The sequence below is a fragment of the Botryllus schlosseri genome, chromosome 6 (assembly GCF_051294905.1).
Source record: "Botryllus schlosseri isolate E-star chromosome 6, Bs_hap1, whole genome shotgun sequence".
Classification (NCBI taxonomy): domain Eukaryota; kingdom Metazoa; phylum Chordata; class Ascidiacea; order Stolidobranchia; family Styelidae; genus Botryllus; species Botryllus schlosseri.
In genome coordinates, this window is record NC_137241.1 from 26,839,759 (window position 1) to 26,856,436 (window position 16,678).

A 16,678-nucleotide genomic window follows, 5' to 3' on the forward strand; every position below is an offset into this window, starting at 1 on the left:
GGTGATGAATTGAAAATGACTCGACTTGACTCGAGTCAAAACCACAAAAGTAAGATTGACTCGTGACTCGGAACCATGTGACTTGGTTACAACCCTGTACCGAGGGACCGCTTATCCCGGAGGACGCAGCTCCAGACAGAAGATTGATTCCCGATTATAATTTCGATCTTATAGTCGAACGCTCGGTAATTACTGGTCCGCAAGGACCACGTCTCTGATCAGCTTCTGAACAATTAATATATTTTTGTAAGTGTTAGAAGACGAAAAACGTTTGTGGGGCTAATCAACCAGAAACGAATTTTCAGTAAAAACCAGTCATCTCCCCGTTCACGTCGAGTTCTATAGAAGTACTTTCACGAAAGATGATGCACTGCGCAGATATCGCGCGTTATCAATATCTACCGCAGTTGAAAGGCATGCTAGTCAGCGTTCAAGATTACCGGACCAAGGTCTGATATATCGACCGCACCTCCCGACACATACCAGTTCATTTCCATCGCTTAGGCTTTCTATGCGATCTTCTGTTGCTTTCTATGCGATCTTCTGTTGCTTTGCATTCAGTGCGGAACCAGTATGAGTCTAATTTCAAGGGCCACTCCTTGTCCTTTCGATACCTTTCTATCCTTACGTCGTATCGCAATCTCGTGGTGTGTTTGAATGGTCAAGATTTTTCACAATCGACTCAACTGAAACCCAATGTCAACGAGAGTCTCGTGGTTACAAGAAGAGACGTTACTTCATCGCTAATGATCGCCCAGGATGAGTGAACTCCACGTATCGTTACGTGAGATGGCGTCTAAGTCACCGTTTATTTCCTAAGAACTGCGTAGATAAATTCGATGGGAAAGGAAACGATAACCAAGAACAATGTACAGTGAAACAGAACACATTTGGACAAATCATCGCGAAACAATGATTACTAATGACGCGGTTTCCAGTACCGCAGTTCCGGAGAGAAACGGATCATGGCGGAGGCCTTCGCCCAACACTTGGGTAAGGGTATAATGCGCCGGTGTCCAACCCTCATAGTCCAACATATCTCCAGCCACAAATCAATGACAGAGAAATAGCTACCAAGCATAAATTCTCATTTCCAATGGAGCTCACGGGGTCGAGGATAGACGGGGTAGGATATTTCTAATCATTTGTCAATTCGAAAACAGCACACACAGTTCCTTACGAGGCGTGACACACACATGTAAATTGCAGAAAGAAAGAAATTCGCAGTAAGGAATGATTGACAAATTACAGTATTGGACTGATATAATCGACTGCATCGTGCTAATTGCAGACGGCACAACGAAACACTCAAGAGAAATCGGAAACACCAATGTTCACATTATTAACGAAAACGCAATTGATAAAAACGATATTACGAGCATCGATTAAACTTTGTTTTCAAAGAGATATTGCCTGGATCCAGATTGAACGTGTTGATTGCAGAGCCAAGCAGCGTTAACGTAATAAATACAGGGTATTGCTGTAGCTTTGCTGATTTTCTACAAGAGGGATAAAAAAAAACTACACACGCATACTTTGTAACACGACCATCTTGTCAGCGTTTAACCGTGTACTATGCTGGTAGCAGATGAAATATATTTCATCAGGCCCTAGTGACAGTTCTGGGAAAACGAACATGTCAATTCGCAATTAAAAGATAGAAGCAATACACTATTTGGTGGAGGTTGAAAAAAGAAGTGGGGGACGACAAATACCATTATTAAATATTTGACATTCAAAGTAGCAAGCTTCCCTCGCGTACAGCCTGCATCCTCAGGCGACGACGCAAGAAGCCCAACACAGTGAGAAGGGGTGTTTTCATGCAGCGTCCTAAACACCTCTACTTGAAAAGAATCGATACGAGACGATAAAATAAAAATATATGTAATTCGCGATTAAATAAGCTTGGCAAGTGCTCCTAATCGGATGTCGCTAGATCGTCTACGAAATACCCAGAAACTAGTTTCGGTATGCGGAACACTGACCCCAATATCTGAAGAACAGTTGATATATATCCATTTGAGAGTTTCGAATAGGTTTTACTTGGAATCCCGTTGCCGATCCAACTGGTATCAGAAAATCAATCCCCGCATAATACTTCCGCGCGGTCGGCGATTGAAGAATTTCCAAACGCGTCTTCGAGCACTGCGGTTGATTTTAAAGGCGCTAGCCGCCGTACCCGTCATTGTACCACACGGGCGTACGTCTCGATCACTTGACAGCGCCCTTCTTCTTCTTCTTCTGATAATCCATCGCGTTCACGAGGTCCTGCCGCTTACAGTCGTATTTGGTTTTGATGCAGGCGATGTGGTCGTTTTGTTCTTTTTCCAAGATCTTCAGGAAAGTGTAGAGTTCGGCGAGGGAGAAGGTTTCCCACTGAAACAAAAAGACAAAATTCCGTAAGCATTTCCGTTCCTGAAATCACACGAAGCAGCCCAACCTGCAGGAGCGTTTTTACGCCTTCATTTTCTATGGATGTGATATGTCCCGGAAACCGCTACACCCGCTCCGTAAACTTACGGCGTTATTACGACTTCTACTATAGTGGCAACACTGGCTACTTTGACCTGCCGCTTCACTCACCTGTATTTCTCTCGTTTCGTTCTCCTGTAAAATGAAAGCGTGCTGCTGGCTGTTTCCGTCGCCCCACAGGAGTCGCAGGAAGAGAGGACGTTCGCGAGCCATCATTTTACGTAAAATGACTGAAACAACAGATGAAAATATTGTTCAAAAATAACCTTTTTTTGTATCTGGTAGATTTTCGGGCAACAAATAGACAAATTAACAAACTAATTGTGGACGGAAGATATGCCATTTTTTAGCACCAGCTTCCCAAATTTTGCAGTTTGAGGGTCCACGCGCCACTCCTCAAGAACATTAACGGGTCTGCGCTCGATAAAAGGTTAAGAAACGTGCCAAAGATGATAAAAAACATACTGTGCCCCTCTTCGCGAACTTGTTTCTCGAAGAGCGCAAATTTCAGAGGGTTGTCCTTGATGCCGTACTTTTGCAGGAGAGCGCCGATCACTTCCTCGGCGGTAGTGCCTGAGCTCAAATAGAGAGCTTTAATCGCACCCTGTAGAACAAAACCAGTATGAGAAACAGATTCGGGATATTTATTGGCCCTGGCAAAGTACTAGGCCTAACTAACCCATTAGCCATTCATCGAAATTGTACAGACGCCCCAACGACACGGATTTCAATATCAAAGGATGCCAAGAGTTAATACATTATCATCTACCACAACACATACATATTTCATTACACAGTGATATTGGAAAGCACTCCATACTATGACATCATCCATTAACTGGTGCAATGAAGCAGGGTGGCGAAAATAACAGAGTCACAATCGAATTTGAATATCAGATCGGGTTATGGCTAGCGTTTCATTACCTTATTCGAATATTCCTGCCTTACATCATAAGGATAAGTTAGTCAGAAAGTGTACACTACACTACGTCAAGTATGCTCATTAGGGTTGTCCAAAATTTAGAAAATCTCAAAAAAGATGCGTATCCATGTCTCATTCTGTAGATTATTGATAAAAAACATCAATGAACCTGCAATGAGCTCATAGGAAAGTCGTCAACATTTGTCTAAATGCGTTTGAAAGTAGCTGCCGTAGAGTGGGTGTGTTAGCGACCATAGAACGGCGAGAAGACTAGTAATCACGAAATCACGTCACTTGATTGGTTATTCAGCTATGCTTGAATGATCACGACCAAGGCGGATTGCTGATTATGAGCTTCTATTAGTCCAAGGAGATCGCTTACGGCAATGATTCTGAAAGCGCATTGTACAATGGTGATTTAATAATAAAATGAGACATCTGGTCATTGAATGTGTTAGTGTTAAAACTAAGTAACGATGGGTTTAGAGCAACAATAGCCTCTTACAGGCATGACAGAGGTGAAACAGCGAATGATTGTGAACGTATAGAACTAAGTATAGATCCAAGAAATACCTATATGATATGCTTGAGATTACGCCAAGTGGTCCTGCTTTTCTGGGTGCAGGAAAGGCATATTAGACATCACCAAACTGGTGCAGCATAACATGTGAGATGGATGCTGGACACAATCCTGTATGCTCAGAAGATATGTGGGCCGACCAGGTAGCTTACATTGGATTTCTGAAGAAGAGTGTAACTACCACACCGCTTCAATCCATCCTTTTTATGTCCATGTCTAGTTTGATTCAAGCATTAGTCGTTATGCAGCCGGTAATGACTTCACATTCATTAAGGACATGCTAATCAAAGCAAGCAAACTGTCTTTTTGCTGGCGCTACCAGCATAGTCTGTGCTTATCTTTAGAGCTCTTTGCCCGGCATCATTGGAGACTTTGACAGCAGTTGCGGGTATGATTCATTATGCTGCAAGAATCTGACAAGTGCCAAGCATAAATGACTGATTCATCAGCCCTTAACAGCATTTAAGACTTCAATTATGTACCACGACAACAGCCTAATAAGATCAGACAAAGTAGTGTCAATGTCAAGCTTTATATTTGTATTCAATGATGGTACATCCCCTCTGAAACTAGAAATTCGTTTGTCACTTGCATAAGCGCCTTTGCACTATTTTTTCGCGTGTTTTTGTGCTTTCCATCAATGAAATCAAGGCATACAAGCTACAACGGTTACCTTCACTATAAGCCATCCAGTCATGTATTTAAAGATATTGTGAAGTAGCTGTTCTTAGTTCATCATGTATTTCGTAACTCAACATGTTCTGAATTAACCCTAAATCATTAGCTGCGGACCAACCTACAATGTACTTACAGAATCACCGCCGTCAGTCGACTCCTTACCAGCTGATCAACAAGCCGCCAACGTCGTGATCATTAAAGCATAGCAGATTAGCCAATCAAACGCCGTGATTTCGTGATTACTAGTCTGCTTGCCGTTCTATGGTCGCTGACACGCCCACTCTACGGCAGCTACTTTCAAACGCATTTAGACAAATGTTAACGACTTTCCTGTGAGCTTATTGCAGGTTCATTGACATTTTTGAACTATAATCTATAGAATGAGGCATGGATACGCATAAATTTTGATATTTTCCAAATTATGGACAACCCTAATGCTCATACATACCAACTTATGTAATTCTGTATGTTTCCAATGGAGTTAATCACGAGGCGATTTCGTGAAATCAAACGTATTTATTATTTCATTAGAACTGAGACCTGCTATCGTAACCTGGCTATCGGGTAGCTGACAGATGTCACAGTGATTTAAATTCCCTCCATTATATATCAGTGACGTAATTTGTAGTATTGAGATAACACTATCTCCTCAGAGACACATATTACAAATTTATTTAGTGATATGCATACATTCGATATTCCGATTTAGCTCGCCTGTCAACACACGAATTACCAACGAGATCATGATAACGAGTGCACAGCATCACCCAAATGATCTGAAAAGTCCCCACCTTGTTAACGTAAAAGGAATCGTTTCGTTGAACTTTTTTTCGCTCTTTCTCTTTCTCGTCTGACCCGACGCTGACAGGCCTGGTGAGGTTCATCGTGACGCGAATAAATCCACGAAACGTCTCTCCGTCTTCTTGCTAAGAACACAAAAACGCCAACCATTCAAAACCGCCATATTTCAACTGTAACGGAGAGCCGCCTTATTCAGGGGTTCTTAACATGGAGTCCGCAGACTAGTTTCAAGGAGTCCATTGAAAGGTAATGCTGAACTACGGCCATAAAACTACATCGGTCCTATTTATACTGATTAGTCTTTATTTTTGACCTATATTGTTATTTTGTCTTGTTTTCATTGCCAAGCACAGAAATAATTGCACTCGGACAGAAAAAAATTAAGGTGTACGTGCTACAAGAAGGTCGAGAACCCCTGACGTACAGTCTCGTCTATACACAGGGTGCCCATTGAAAGCTAAGGGCAGTCAACTGATGACTAACGACAGTAATCACTTTTCGTTATATCCTCATTGCCAAAAATATGGGCACAAGTTATAATTAAGGATAAATCTAAGAAATAAGCGTGCTATAGCAATTAGCAACGGTATCTATAAGTCTATAATAATCGTGGTTTCTTACCAAAGTCATCTGTTGCGTACTTTTGACGGTCTTATTGAAGTTGTCGATCCTCTCCTTCAGTTCTCCCTGTGGCATAACCCGTTGTATTGTGTTGTATTCCTTTAACGTTTCCTACAAGACACGGAGAGATAAAAAGACTCTTGTCGATACAGAACTTCAATATACAATCGAATAGTATAATATTCATGATGTCGAAATAAACCCGAACCAGTCAGGCGTAATCGTCAGCAACTAGTAGAGACAGATAGCTGCAGATTTAGATTTTACATCACAGTCAAAGGTACTGGCGTGGAGCACAGTTGCTTGTCACAAACTTACCTGGTCTTTTGTTTCTTCAACGATGGTCTTGTACCACGTGGGATCGATGGACGAATTCGGACGGACTTCGTCCGCCTCGCAAGTCAGCGACACGGTGAGGGCGCACTTGCCGTGACAAACCATCATACATTCTGTTGAAAACAATACCATAAGAATCTACAATTTAAGACATCTCCATGTTGCAATAAACCTGAATATTTTCAGTTAACATTCATCAGAGGTAATGGTCAGCAACTAGTAGAGATTTCAAAAGAACTTATGTCCATGGTTCAAATTTTGAGATCCATTGTTCAAACATATAAAAAGTATATTCATATTGAAATGGGCCCGACTGTTTCCGGCTGACACTTGTCACGGGTAATTGTCAGCAACTAGTACAGAATTGGACAGAACATTGCATATCAACAATCGCATCACAACATGTTCCTTTCTAAACGCTGATGATTACCCCTGACGAGTGTCATCCAAAGATATTCGGGTTTATTTCAATATGAATATCCTATCCAATTGGATATCGAAGTTCTGTACCTCCAAGAATTTTCATTTCTTTTTGGGCATATCAGGGCCATGTTAATGTGTATCACATTGTTTCAAAGTTAACCATGGTCAAGATATGGCCGAAAGAAAATGAAAACGTTACATAAAGTTGATTTTCCTAAAATGTATAAAATGGACAACTGGTGATAAGCTACTTTGATTCCACAGCGACGATAAGGCGCCGCTAATAATCGAGGCAAACATACAGCTTCGGCTCAACGTACTATATCTGTTGCAGTAGCACAGAACCAACAAAAACGATCAGACTTACTTTTACATTTTACGCACTTCCCGAACAAAGAGAGTATGATACTGCCGCAAGCGTCGCACCAGTTGACCCAGTCCGTTAATTCATGATCGGCGAAATCATGTCCTTTCTTGGCGGGCTTCACAGTTTTCGAGACCGGCATCACGTGGGCTCGAGATCGCTTCGGCGGTACTAAAATATCACGTACCGATCAACCGTGGATAAGAATTTGACAGACATAACAACGGAACAGGTTTAGATGCATCTCACATCAAGTTAACTACTTAACAATTCTGCATACTGAAACTACATTAGAACTTTTCTGCTTGGATAGCATGATTGACTACTCAGACCGCCGCTGCAACATAACCTGCAAATTCAAAATAACTAATGACTATGTCCGCTTACTCAAAACAGCCTTGACCAGCCAAAACAACCTCGAGTCAAAATAATTACCACAGCATCAACCGTCTACATCAGGGTTGTACAAAAATACCAATTTTTTTCTGGATCCCGGTGATTCACTGATTAAATTGTTAGATTACCTACAAAAATATTGTACACCAAATTTGCCATTATTCCAATCCGTAGAAGCGAAGTTATCTGAGTTTTTCATTAATAATTGTGGGATTTCCACGGTCGATGCTATTTTTTTCAAATCCCAAACTTTCAACCGCAATATCTTCGCATCTACCAGTCGGAAGTGAGCAAAAATTGATATGCATTTCACCGAATCAGGAAAAAGAAGTCATTTTTGAACAACCCTAATGTACATCCACATCCATATTTACCAGCCGTGATATATGCAGCAGGAACGCGTCCCTAAAATCGCCACAAACCTAGTAAATTTTCATCCTTTGTTTTTTCCGACGCGACCTCTTTCTTGGCCTCGATCGTGGCATTCGTCTTTTGAATCTTCGGCAAAACTACCCCGGTGTCCTTCACCTTGTACGACACCGGAGTGCTGGCAGTCACTTTCGCTACGGGTTTCTCCGGCTTGGCGTCTTTAGCGGACGGCGACGAGGTAGATCGATTACGGGAGTTTGATGATCTGAGTGTCCAACGACTAAGGTTAAGTTAAGCCCCGGATGAACATCTGTGTATTTACGCGAAAATTTTTGAAAGCAGTCCGCAGAGCAGAAAAGATTGCCGACTCCTGATTTAGAATATATCATTCTATACCATTTCCATATGCGACCTCGATAATTGTCACGCTACATATTACAATCATAACCCGACATATGGTGAACACATTGTCCGACAACCCAATTTTGGAAATGAGCCTCATGCTCGCGTATGCTTACATTCTAGCGATAGGCTATGCCTCAAGAACGAATTCAATAGCAAAGACAACAAACCTACTGAATCATACAAGGAAATTGCTTTCGATTGATCCTATAAATCTAAAAAAATATAGCCTACCCAATACAAATTCTCAAATTGGTAGGTGGACACAAAGGATATTCCATTATCGGAGGATTAAGTTATGGATTTAATCCAGAAGAAGAGTGACACAGTTGTAAAATGCAATGAAAAATTCAACTACTTACACTGTAGGCGATAACGCTTTACTATTTGATACTGATGAAACGGCTCTCTGCCGGCTCTTGAGTTGCGACGGTTTCACACCGGGTGCGTTGCTTACTGACGAATTCTCTTTCGCTGGACCCCCAGCGGCCGGTTGGCCGCTGTTTGGTCGACGGGATGCGGCACTCTGGGGCCGTGAAGATGAAGTGTCATTCCTGTCAAATATCCACAATTTCGCATTCTTGATTTAAAATCTAAGAGGACTAGCACCTATAAAATTTGAAAAGTATCAAAATTTCTCATTTTTTTGGTTGGAAATATTAACATAGTACCTCTGTTTTTACGTTATGGCTTTATCTGACCAAAGAAATGAGTAAAAATTGCAAAATTTCAATTTTACTGGTCCTACCGTCAGCACTTTCTTTGACCGAAAAATTTTTTCACTGCTGTAAAATTTTGTCATACAGCTTCATCATAAACCAAAAATTTATTCGAAATTTTTGTCATAAATGACTCCGTCAGAGATTTTTGAAAAGCCAACATCCAGATCAATATTTTGTCAATTTCCTTTTGGCCTATTCCATGGTCTGAGTTAGAGAATTTCAAAAGATTTTGAAACAAAAAATGAATTTTGAAATTTCGAAGCGAAATTTTTCCAAGGCTAATTGCATGTAATCCTTCACACTTAAGTAACACGTAACACTGTCCGAATACTTCCCAAAACAGGCATCACAATTGTATTTGGCGTGTTAGAACACTATTTCTCTTGTCAAATCCAAATTCAGTGGGCTAGCTAGAACTACAATTTGTGATATTTTGTCACACCATAGCAATAGGTCTACCTAGCAGTTATGAAAATCTGAAAAATGAAGATATAAGCTAGATAATGTGGTTGGTGCTAAAACAGTCAATGGCATTAATTTATAGGCAATAATTTCCATTACTGGTGACTTTTATGTGCTGGTCTGCTGCCTATTTAGTCAATCGAGTTCATTCTCTTTCATAAAAATTAGTCTTAAGGCAGCAAAAACTAGGATATCTTACTGCAAATAACTCTCAACAGTCATCAACTGGACCATGCACAAGTTTGATATGAATGAACCCATACATCATTGGCAGTCTCGCTGAGGAAAGCAGGCTACATATGACTAACAAGTGTGACATCATCTGCAGGCAGACAAAGATGCTATCCTGTAGCGACTAAACGGAGAAAATGCAAATTCCAAAATACAACCAAGCTACCCTTCTACAAATGACATGAAACTGTGCCCAAGAATACCTGAACAGTGATTGATTGGCGTTAAGTTTGTGAAACTTAACATTGGTCAATTTGCTATCGTATTTAGTGACACATATCGATATTTGGGCTGATTTATACAGAACTATCAGTCGACTAACACCTATACAACCTGAATGAAATATACAAAAAGAACTACATATCTTCCAAACAGCCATACAGGCCTATGTTGCACAAAGCATCTTCCTCCACGGGTGCCAACAATTGCCAGATCAAATATATTTTATTATTTTCCTGTCTTACTTCAATTATGTTGTAGCATCTACCACTTTACATGAGATCTGACGGTGCCAGTTATCAAACAAACGAAGGAAAACATCTTTACAAAGTGTTCTATTTGCTGACGATGCTTGTTTTTCTGGACACGCAAACTCCACAGAAGAACTGAAGTACCAAGTCTCCCACGAGTTGAAAAAAATTCACTCGTGGATGACGAGAAACCGCCTCACAACAAACCCTGATAAAACTCAAATCATCCTTTTCCTTCCTCCGCGAATCCGCACCCAGCCAACCTTTTCCATTCCTTTCGGAAACTGCACTATCCTTCCTACTGAATCAGTCCGTTATCTTGGCATCCAAATAGACAACAAGTTGTCATGGAAACATCACATCTATCTCGTCACCTATAAATTATCTCGGGCCACCGGTATTTTGCATAGGCTAAAAATTTTGTTATCGCGTAATGGTCTGCGGTCGATATATTTTTCAATCTTTCATTCACAATTACAATACTGTGTCAGTGTGTGGGGTCACACCCATTCTACATATCTTAAGCCCATTATCACTCTCCAAAATAGTGCTATACGGGCACTAAGTGGTGTAGGTTTTCGACGTAGATTGCTGCCAGAATACAAAAAACTTGGTATTCTGAGAGTGACAGACGTCATAAAATACGAAACGGCAAAAATGATGCACAATATCTTCCATCATAATAGATCCTTCTTCGACAAACATTTCACTACTTTTGCCTCAGAGTACACTCGCACTTCACTCGTTCTGCCTCATCAAATGGTTTGTTACTTCCGCGTGTAGATAAATCATCCTCCCAGAAAAGTTTCTATTATATTGGTGCCGCTACCTGGAACTCTCTACCAGAAGACCTCAGAGATTTGCCCGATCATCTATTTAAAAAACGTTATCGGAAATATACATTAGATAAGTATAATTGATAATATGCCGATTTTGCAACTACTGTCTTATTGTTGAAAAGTACCGTATAATCTACTCTATTGACCCTTTTCTGCACTGCTGTCTTTGTTGTCCTTGTTGAATTTTTTTCTCTGCTTTTCTTGTAGTTTTGTATATTTATTGTCATTTGTTTTGTGCCATTGAATATAATGTGTATACTCCTTCAGGTGGTGACTGTGTACTAAGGCCTTGCGTCCCCTCGTCGTCATCCTGGTCCGTACCGGATTTTCACTGGTGTGATAAATAAATGATTGATTGATTGAAACAGTACATCTAAAAATAACCATCATTAGTTCTGACATCCATTCCACAATCTAGGAATAATGATTGGGTGTGGTTGTGGACGTCCTGTTACACCACCAAGGAATTTCTAAACATGATTCATAGAGAAAACAGAATATCCAAATTGAAAATTTGCCAGATGTTGCAGTTACTGTAACCAACCCATAAATGATACTTGAAAACTGATAAGGGACTAGATGAGGATTGCACTGATTCTAGTCGCGTATTTGTTGACATATGCGTACACATTTCTGACATTAATAACTTGTAAATAGATTGCGGACATGAATATCATCAAGTTGGTCAGCTATTTGCTGTCCCTCTGATATTGTATCTTTGTGGCTACCGTACAATGTAAAACATGAGCTGGAACTACTGACTAACGGGCGTTGAAATAATCCCACTATCTATTGAACAATGTTAGATATATGCCTTAAACATGACAGTTGGTTGTAGATTTTGCAACACCATGGTTATTCATGCCACACAGAACCAAATACCACCATATCGCATACCGTCATGGTAGAGCGTGCTCAGGCGCGTAGCCAGCTGAAAAATAAGGGGGGGGGGTTTGAAATAAAAGGGGGAGGGGTTCGGTTTTTTCCGAATTTAGTAACGTAGCATTGACTCATTAGCGTTAAGTAGGTTACATGCGATGCGTAAATAACGATTATACAACATCCCCGTGTTGGCGATTATAGGCGTATGATAAGCTTGTTAACGAGTCCGGAATTGCTGTTAATTAGCGACTCCCTGATCTGTCGTGAACAATGAAATACGCACGCGTCGAACATTTGAGTACGCGCGCTTATCAACGCGCTGAACAATTAAATTCGCGCGCTTGTCAAAGTGTCCAACAATTAAATACGCCCGCTCATCAATGCGTCTTGCGTCGTACGTAACCTCGGCGACGATTTAGGTAAGTAAAAATGTACGAGTTTTTATGGAATATGTGCTATAATGACGCCGATTTCAGGTGGTTCAAACCTTTACCTCTTATAACTCAAGCCTACTGGACTATAACTGAAGACTAGTGGAAATCAATTACGCATGTACGCACGCGTCGAACATGATTGCGGACATTCGATGTCATTCAGTTACGAGATGTCACTCTTTAATCACAATCGCTAATCAGCATATACTTAATAGCATTTTATCTAAGCCATCGAGAAATAGGAGCCAAAGCATGGTAGGCCCAAGACGCGGTAGTTAGGCTAGCGATATCTTTAGTACTAGGCCTATTCCAGATGCGATTGTGTAGGCCTACGAAGATATCGTGCACACCAAGCAATGCAGATGTGATGTGAAGGCCAGTGACGATATCGTGCGCCGCGGGCCTATTGCAGATGTGATTATTCCCCCCCCCCCCCGGCTACGCGCCTGAGCGTGCTCCCTGTGGCCAGTAATTGTACACACAACAACTTAGCCTTTCCGAATTAGTTTTTACATATTTAGGCCAACTCTACTATGTGTGGGTGATTCCAAGTTCCAATTTCTTTTTGAGTTGCAGTAAGCTATACTGTAACACAGTTATTTCTGTTAAAATACACACTTGTTTCCATAAACTGCCGACGCAGGTGTCACTTTTGGTCGTTGCCACGGTGGATTTGGTTTGGAGCTTGACAGTGGTCTCGATGATGGTGCTGGAGGTGTACTGTATCAAGTAAGAGGTCATTAATCCAAGAACATTTTGGATAAATCAAATGCAAATGGCGCATAATATCAAATAAAATCTGAACACGAGAGCTGATAAAATGATGACTTACGTTGATTTTTTGATATCACCATTCCTGGCCCCGTATGGCGCTGGGCTTGAATTTTTTTCCACAGATCTCGGCAGAGGCACGGCACGGCCAACAGGTTTTTCTCGCACTTTTTTGGTAGCGGCAGCAGTTTTTATTGATTCCTCGACCTTTCGCTGCATACTCTTTCGGTCGTTCGAAACCGGTTGCTTACTCATGTTTCGGAATTCCCATGAAACAGCATCCAATGGTGATACTTACGATCTTTTAGTAACTACGAAAGGTAGGCCTATGCAAGTAGAAGAAAAACACATTGTGCAACAGCGGTAAAATATTTGCTGGATAAAATATAACTAACGTCTTCGGTAGTCTTGCAAGACGAAAACACACAATAGTTACTGGTGTGGTGATGCAAAGAAATATGAAATTCGGACTAAAATCAGAATACTTCGGTGACAATATGACAATTTCAATTAACAACCCAGTAAAACCGCCAGTGATTTATCCTAGAACGTTTTCGATCAAAATTCACGGTCATCAACATAGAACACACTATTCCTACAAATCACAGCTACAACACTCACTAACTGATCAAAGTAGCGTCACGAATTTACATTGACCAACACGAACATTCAGAATTGGCGAAATTATAAATGCTATAATAAACAGCGACCATCTCTTGACCACATTGATAAAGTCAAACAACAGACATGACGGTAACCATGATAATACGCAGTTGGTCAACCACATTCAACGGTGTTTCAAACCATTGAGTGAAGCACATCAGTCAGGTTTGGTAATTTACCCACAAATTGACCAATGCCATCGCAATGATGTAGTAGGCTACATGCCTGTAAGATGGTATATTATTTTGTTTCAACATCATGGCTACCTGACCATGGGCATTGGCATAAGGCAGCTGTGTGGATAACATTCTGAATTTTATTGAAGCGACAAAGAATGTTCAAGACTTGGCAACATCAACGAAGTTTACAAAAAGATGCATGCCATTACAGTGAATTCGAGAAGCAACACTGGGCAGAAGAATAGGAGATGCTACTTTCGATTAGAGATACGGTACGTATATAAATATGCGACTCACAGATCCATTATTATGGCACTTGTCGAGAAATTAGGAGCAGTGTTCTTACCGCAGAAAACGGCATTGCCAATACACAGTAACATATTCAATGATCTATTAATTTGCTAACTCAAAATGTTATTGGCACAAAAGCCATTTATATGTCCATTGCATTTTATTACTGGGGCTGGACAAAATCGAGTACCCAGTGATTAGATCCTGAATCTAGGATTAGACTTCGAGTCAGGTATTTGAGTATCACTCATTGTGACATCACAACATTATGAATGATTTGAAAAGTTCAAATATCGATCCTGACTCGAGTACTTGGATACAGTCAACAGTCACAAATTCTCCGGCTGCAAGTTTTCTGGCCACTATTAGGATGGCATGTTATGCCACATTTGTGTCACAGTTTGGCACGCACACTTTCAAGCTCAATGCACCCGTTCCGCTGATAAGGAGCATCAATCATCCAGTCTACTCTGTCAACTTTCTGATATGAGAACAAAGTTTAAGAGCCGGGCCTAACTTAATGTTCAGAGTGTGAATGAGATGATCCTCCTTCAGAAGCAAGAGGGCCGAACCGTCAATTTCATTCTCACGGAAATCTTTGACAAAGTATTTTGCATCGGGAATGGAGTTGATAAAATTGCAGACATCGTCTACGGACCATTTACTGGGGCTGATAGGGATGTTATTCCCATCTTTAGATTCCACAGACGAAATAGATGGTGATTCTGGTGGGGACTCAAACAGTCGTGTTTTTGCGCTGTCCATATTTGGCTCCATATCATATTTTTTAGGTTTACCTTGTCCGGTTCTCCAACGAGACATCCTGGCGCGAGAAGCGTTGTACCTTCGCATGCAACCAATAGTGCAAAATTGCGGCGAGTAATGCTGGTTTCCTACCGTGCCGCACCCTTCACATCGTTGATTGGGTACAAATGGTTCCAATTTCGGATTACTTTTCATTTTTTCCATCTCCTCGGCCATAAGCTCTTGTTGCTTCTTCCAAATATCACGCAGCTGTTGCTTTGTAAGTAACGAACCAGTATCCAAAGCGAATGGTGTGTCGGCTTCTTCAATTACATATCCGTCAATTAGATGATACAATACGCTGTAATTTCCTTGTTGCTTGGATATTCCACATTTATCGTTTGATAAATCCACTGAGGATTCATCGGTATGCTCATTCATGTTCAGTTTTATGGTAATTACTATGTTTAGCTGCACCTTGAAAACAAAGATGGCAATATCATCATATTACATGCATCGTATCAAGTTCAAACCGAAATACAGTAGACACATACCATCGCCAATAACAATACACCAACAGTTGGACCACTAAAACACAGTTGTGCATCAAGGGGTTAGAATCATTGAATCAGGATCGCTATAACTAAACACGGTTACACAAAGAAATGCTTCGAATAAGTTCTGCTGTTCTATATAGGATTGAGCCAAGGACGCATTTCTTAACATCACAAAAAAGTGGGATTGGGGCACACTGGCAGAAAGGAATTCAAGTACAGTTGAATTGAAATCGTGATACTCCATATCGCAAAAATCAAAACAAGTTAACACATCCATATGAAATCAAACCAGTATTCAAGTCTCGGACACACTCCTTTTTATTGGTGGCAAACAGTATAAGCAGCAGGTGAAATTTCTTCAGGTAGTCAATTTCTCATCACAGACTTTTCCAGAATATCTTTCAGTTGACTAGAAAAATCATCTTCTATATTATCGTCGTCCCAGTTCTCTTCCCACAGAACCTGAGGCTCTTTATCTTTACCGCTCCACTCTTCGGCGGGGAATTCTTCGAATTCATCATCGTCTTCCAACGAACCCATTTCGGAGGTAGTTTTCACCTCTTTCTTTTCTTCGTCAGCCATTGGAATATTTGAGTTTTGAAGGTAAATTTATCGATATCGACGATGCACAGTTATCGATACCGGTATCAACACAGAACACAGAACAGGCGACTGGGATAAATACGGGCTGCTTGGAGACTAAGATGACGTCATATGTCAATTTCTGTAAGTCGAAAAAGCATCATTCATTTACAACACGAGCATCACTTGAGATGTGATTAATTCAAAACGACTTGGTGGCCCACCAAGGCGCCAGTAGTAACAGAATACAAGTTTACGACTTATTTTATAACTCCGATATCAACGTGGTCACCGGACAACGACCTAACATCGACCTCGCCATCCGCCACAAGCCACCTCATTTTGTCGCTAGCCTTTTATATTCTCTGCATTGCTTTTCAATCAGTGTGCAATGTGCAATGTGCAATGTGCATGCCTCTTCTTTACTTCGCCTAGGCCAAGGTGGGTCTCTGACTTAAAGATTACTCCAAGTTGTTTCGACACCTTC

At 40.9% G+C, this 16,678-nt stretch overlaps 3 protein-coding genes across 3 annotated transcripts; all 3 read right to left on the reverse strand.

Annotated features, from left to right (window-relative positions):
- Positions 1-780: 780 nt before the first annotated feature.
- On the reverse strand, positions 781-13,430 carry LOC145441873 (ras association domain-containing protein 5-like). The gene is made up of 11 exons (XM_080319822.1): positions 13,237-13,430; positions 13,023-13,124; positions 8,727-8,918; positions 8,016-8,227; positions 7,201-7,368; positions 6,393-6,523; positions 6,075-6,185; positions 5,444-5,578; positions 2,938-3,076; positions 2,584-2,702; positions 781-2,376 (listed from the first exon to the last, which is right to left on the reverse strand). The coding sequence occupies exons 1-11, from the start codon at positions 13,428-13,430 to the stop codon at positions 2,212-2,214; spliced, it is 1,668 nt and encodes a 555-aa protein (XP_080175948.1). The 3' UTR covers positions 781-2,211.
- A 71-nt stretch (positions 13,431-13,501) lies between these two features.
- LOC145441876 (polyhomeotic-like protein 2) lies at positions 13,502-15,493 on the reverse strand. The gene has a single exon (XM_080319823.1). It carries the CDS (start codon positions 15,491-15,493, stop codon positions 14,774-14,776), a length of 720 nt encoding a protein of 239 aa, XP_080175949.1. The 3' UTR covers positions 13,502-14,773.
- Positions 15,494-15,529: 36 nt separating this feature from the next.
- LOC145441877 (26S proteasome complex subunit SEM1-like) lies at positions 15,530-16,298 on the reverse strand. Its single transcript, XM_080319824.1, has one exon. It carries the CDS (start codon positions 16,189-16,191, stop codon positions 15,976-15,978), a length of 216 nt encoding a protein of 71 aa, XP_080175950.1. The 5' UTR covers positions 16,192-16,298; the 3' UTR covers positions 15,530-15,975.
- Positions 16,299-16,678: the final 380 nt, after the last annotated feature.

Excerpts from the sequence above, each read along its gene's own strand:
- LOC145441873 (XM_080319822.1), bottom strand. The coding sequence starts at position 13,430 with ATGAGTAAGCAACCGGTTTCGAACGACCGAAAGAGTATGCAGCGAAAG. Across the intron at positions 7,369-8,015 it reads AAAGGATGAAAATTTACTAG|TACCGCCGAAGCGATCTCGA; the intron begins GTTTGTGGCGAT and ends GTGATATTTTAG. Across the intron at positions 6,524-7,200 it reads GAAGTGCGTAAAATGTAAAA|AATGTATGATGGTTTGTCAC; the intron begins GTAAGTCTGATC and ends TGTTTTCAACAG.
- LOC145441876 (XM_080319823.1), bottom strand. The coding sequence starts at position 15,493 with ATGAATGAGCATACCGATGAATCCTCAGTGGATTTATCAAACGATAAA.
- LOC145441877 (XM_080319824.1), bottom strand. The coding sequence starts at position 16,191 with ATGGCTGACGAAGAAAAGAAAGAGGTGAAAACTACCTCCGAAATGGGT.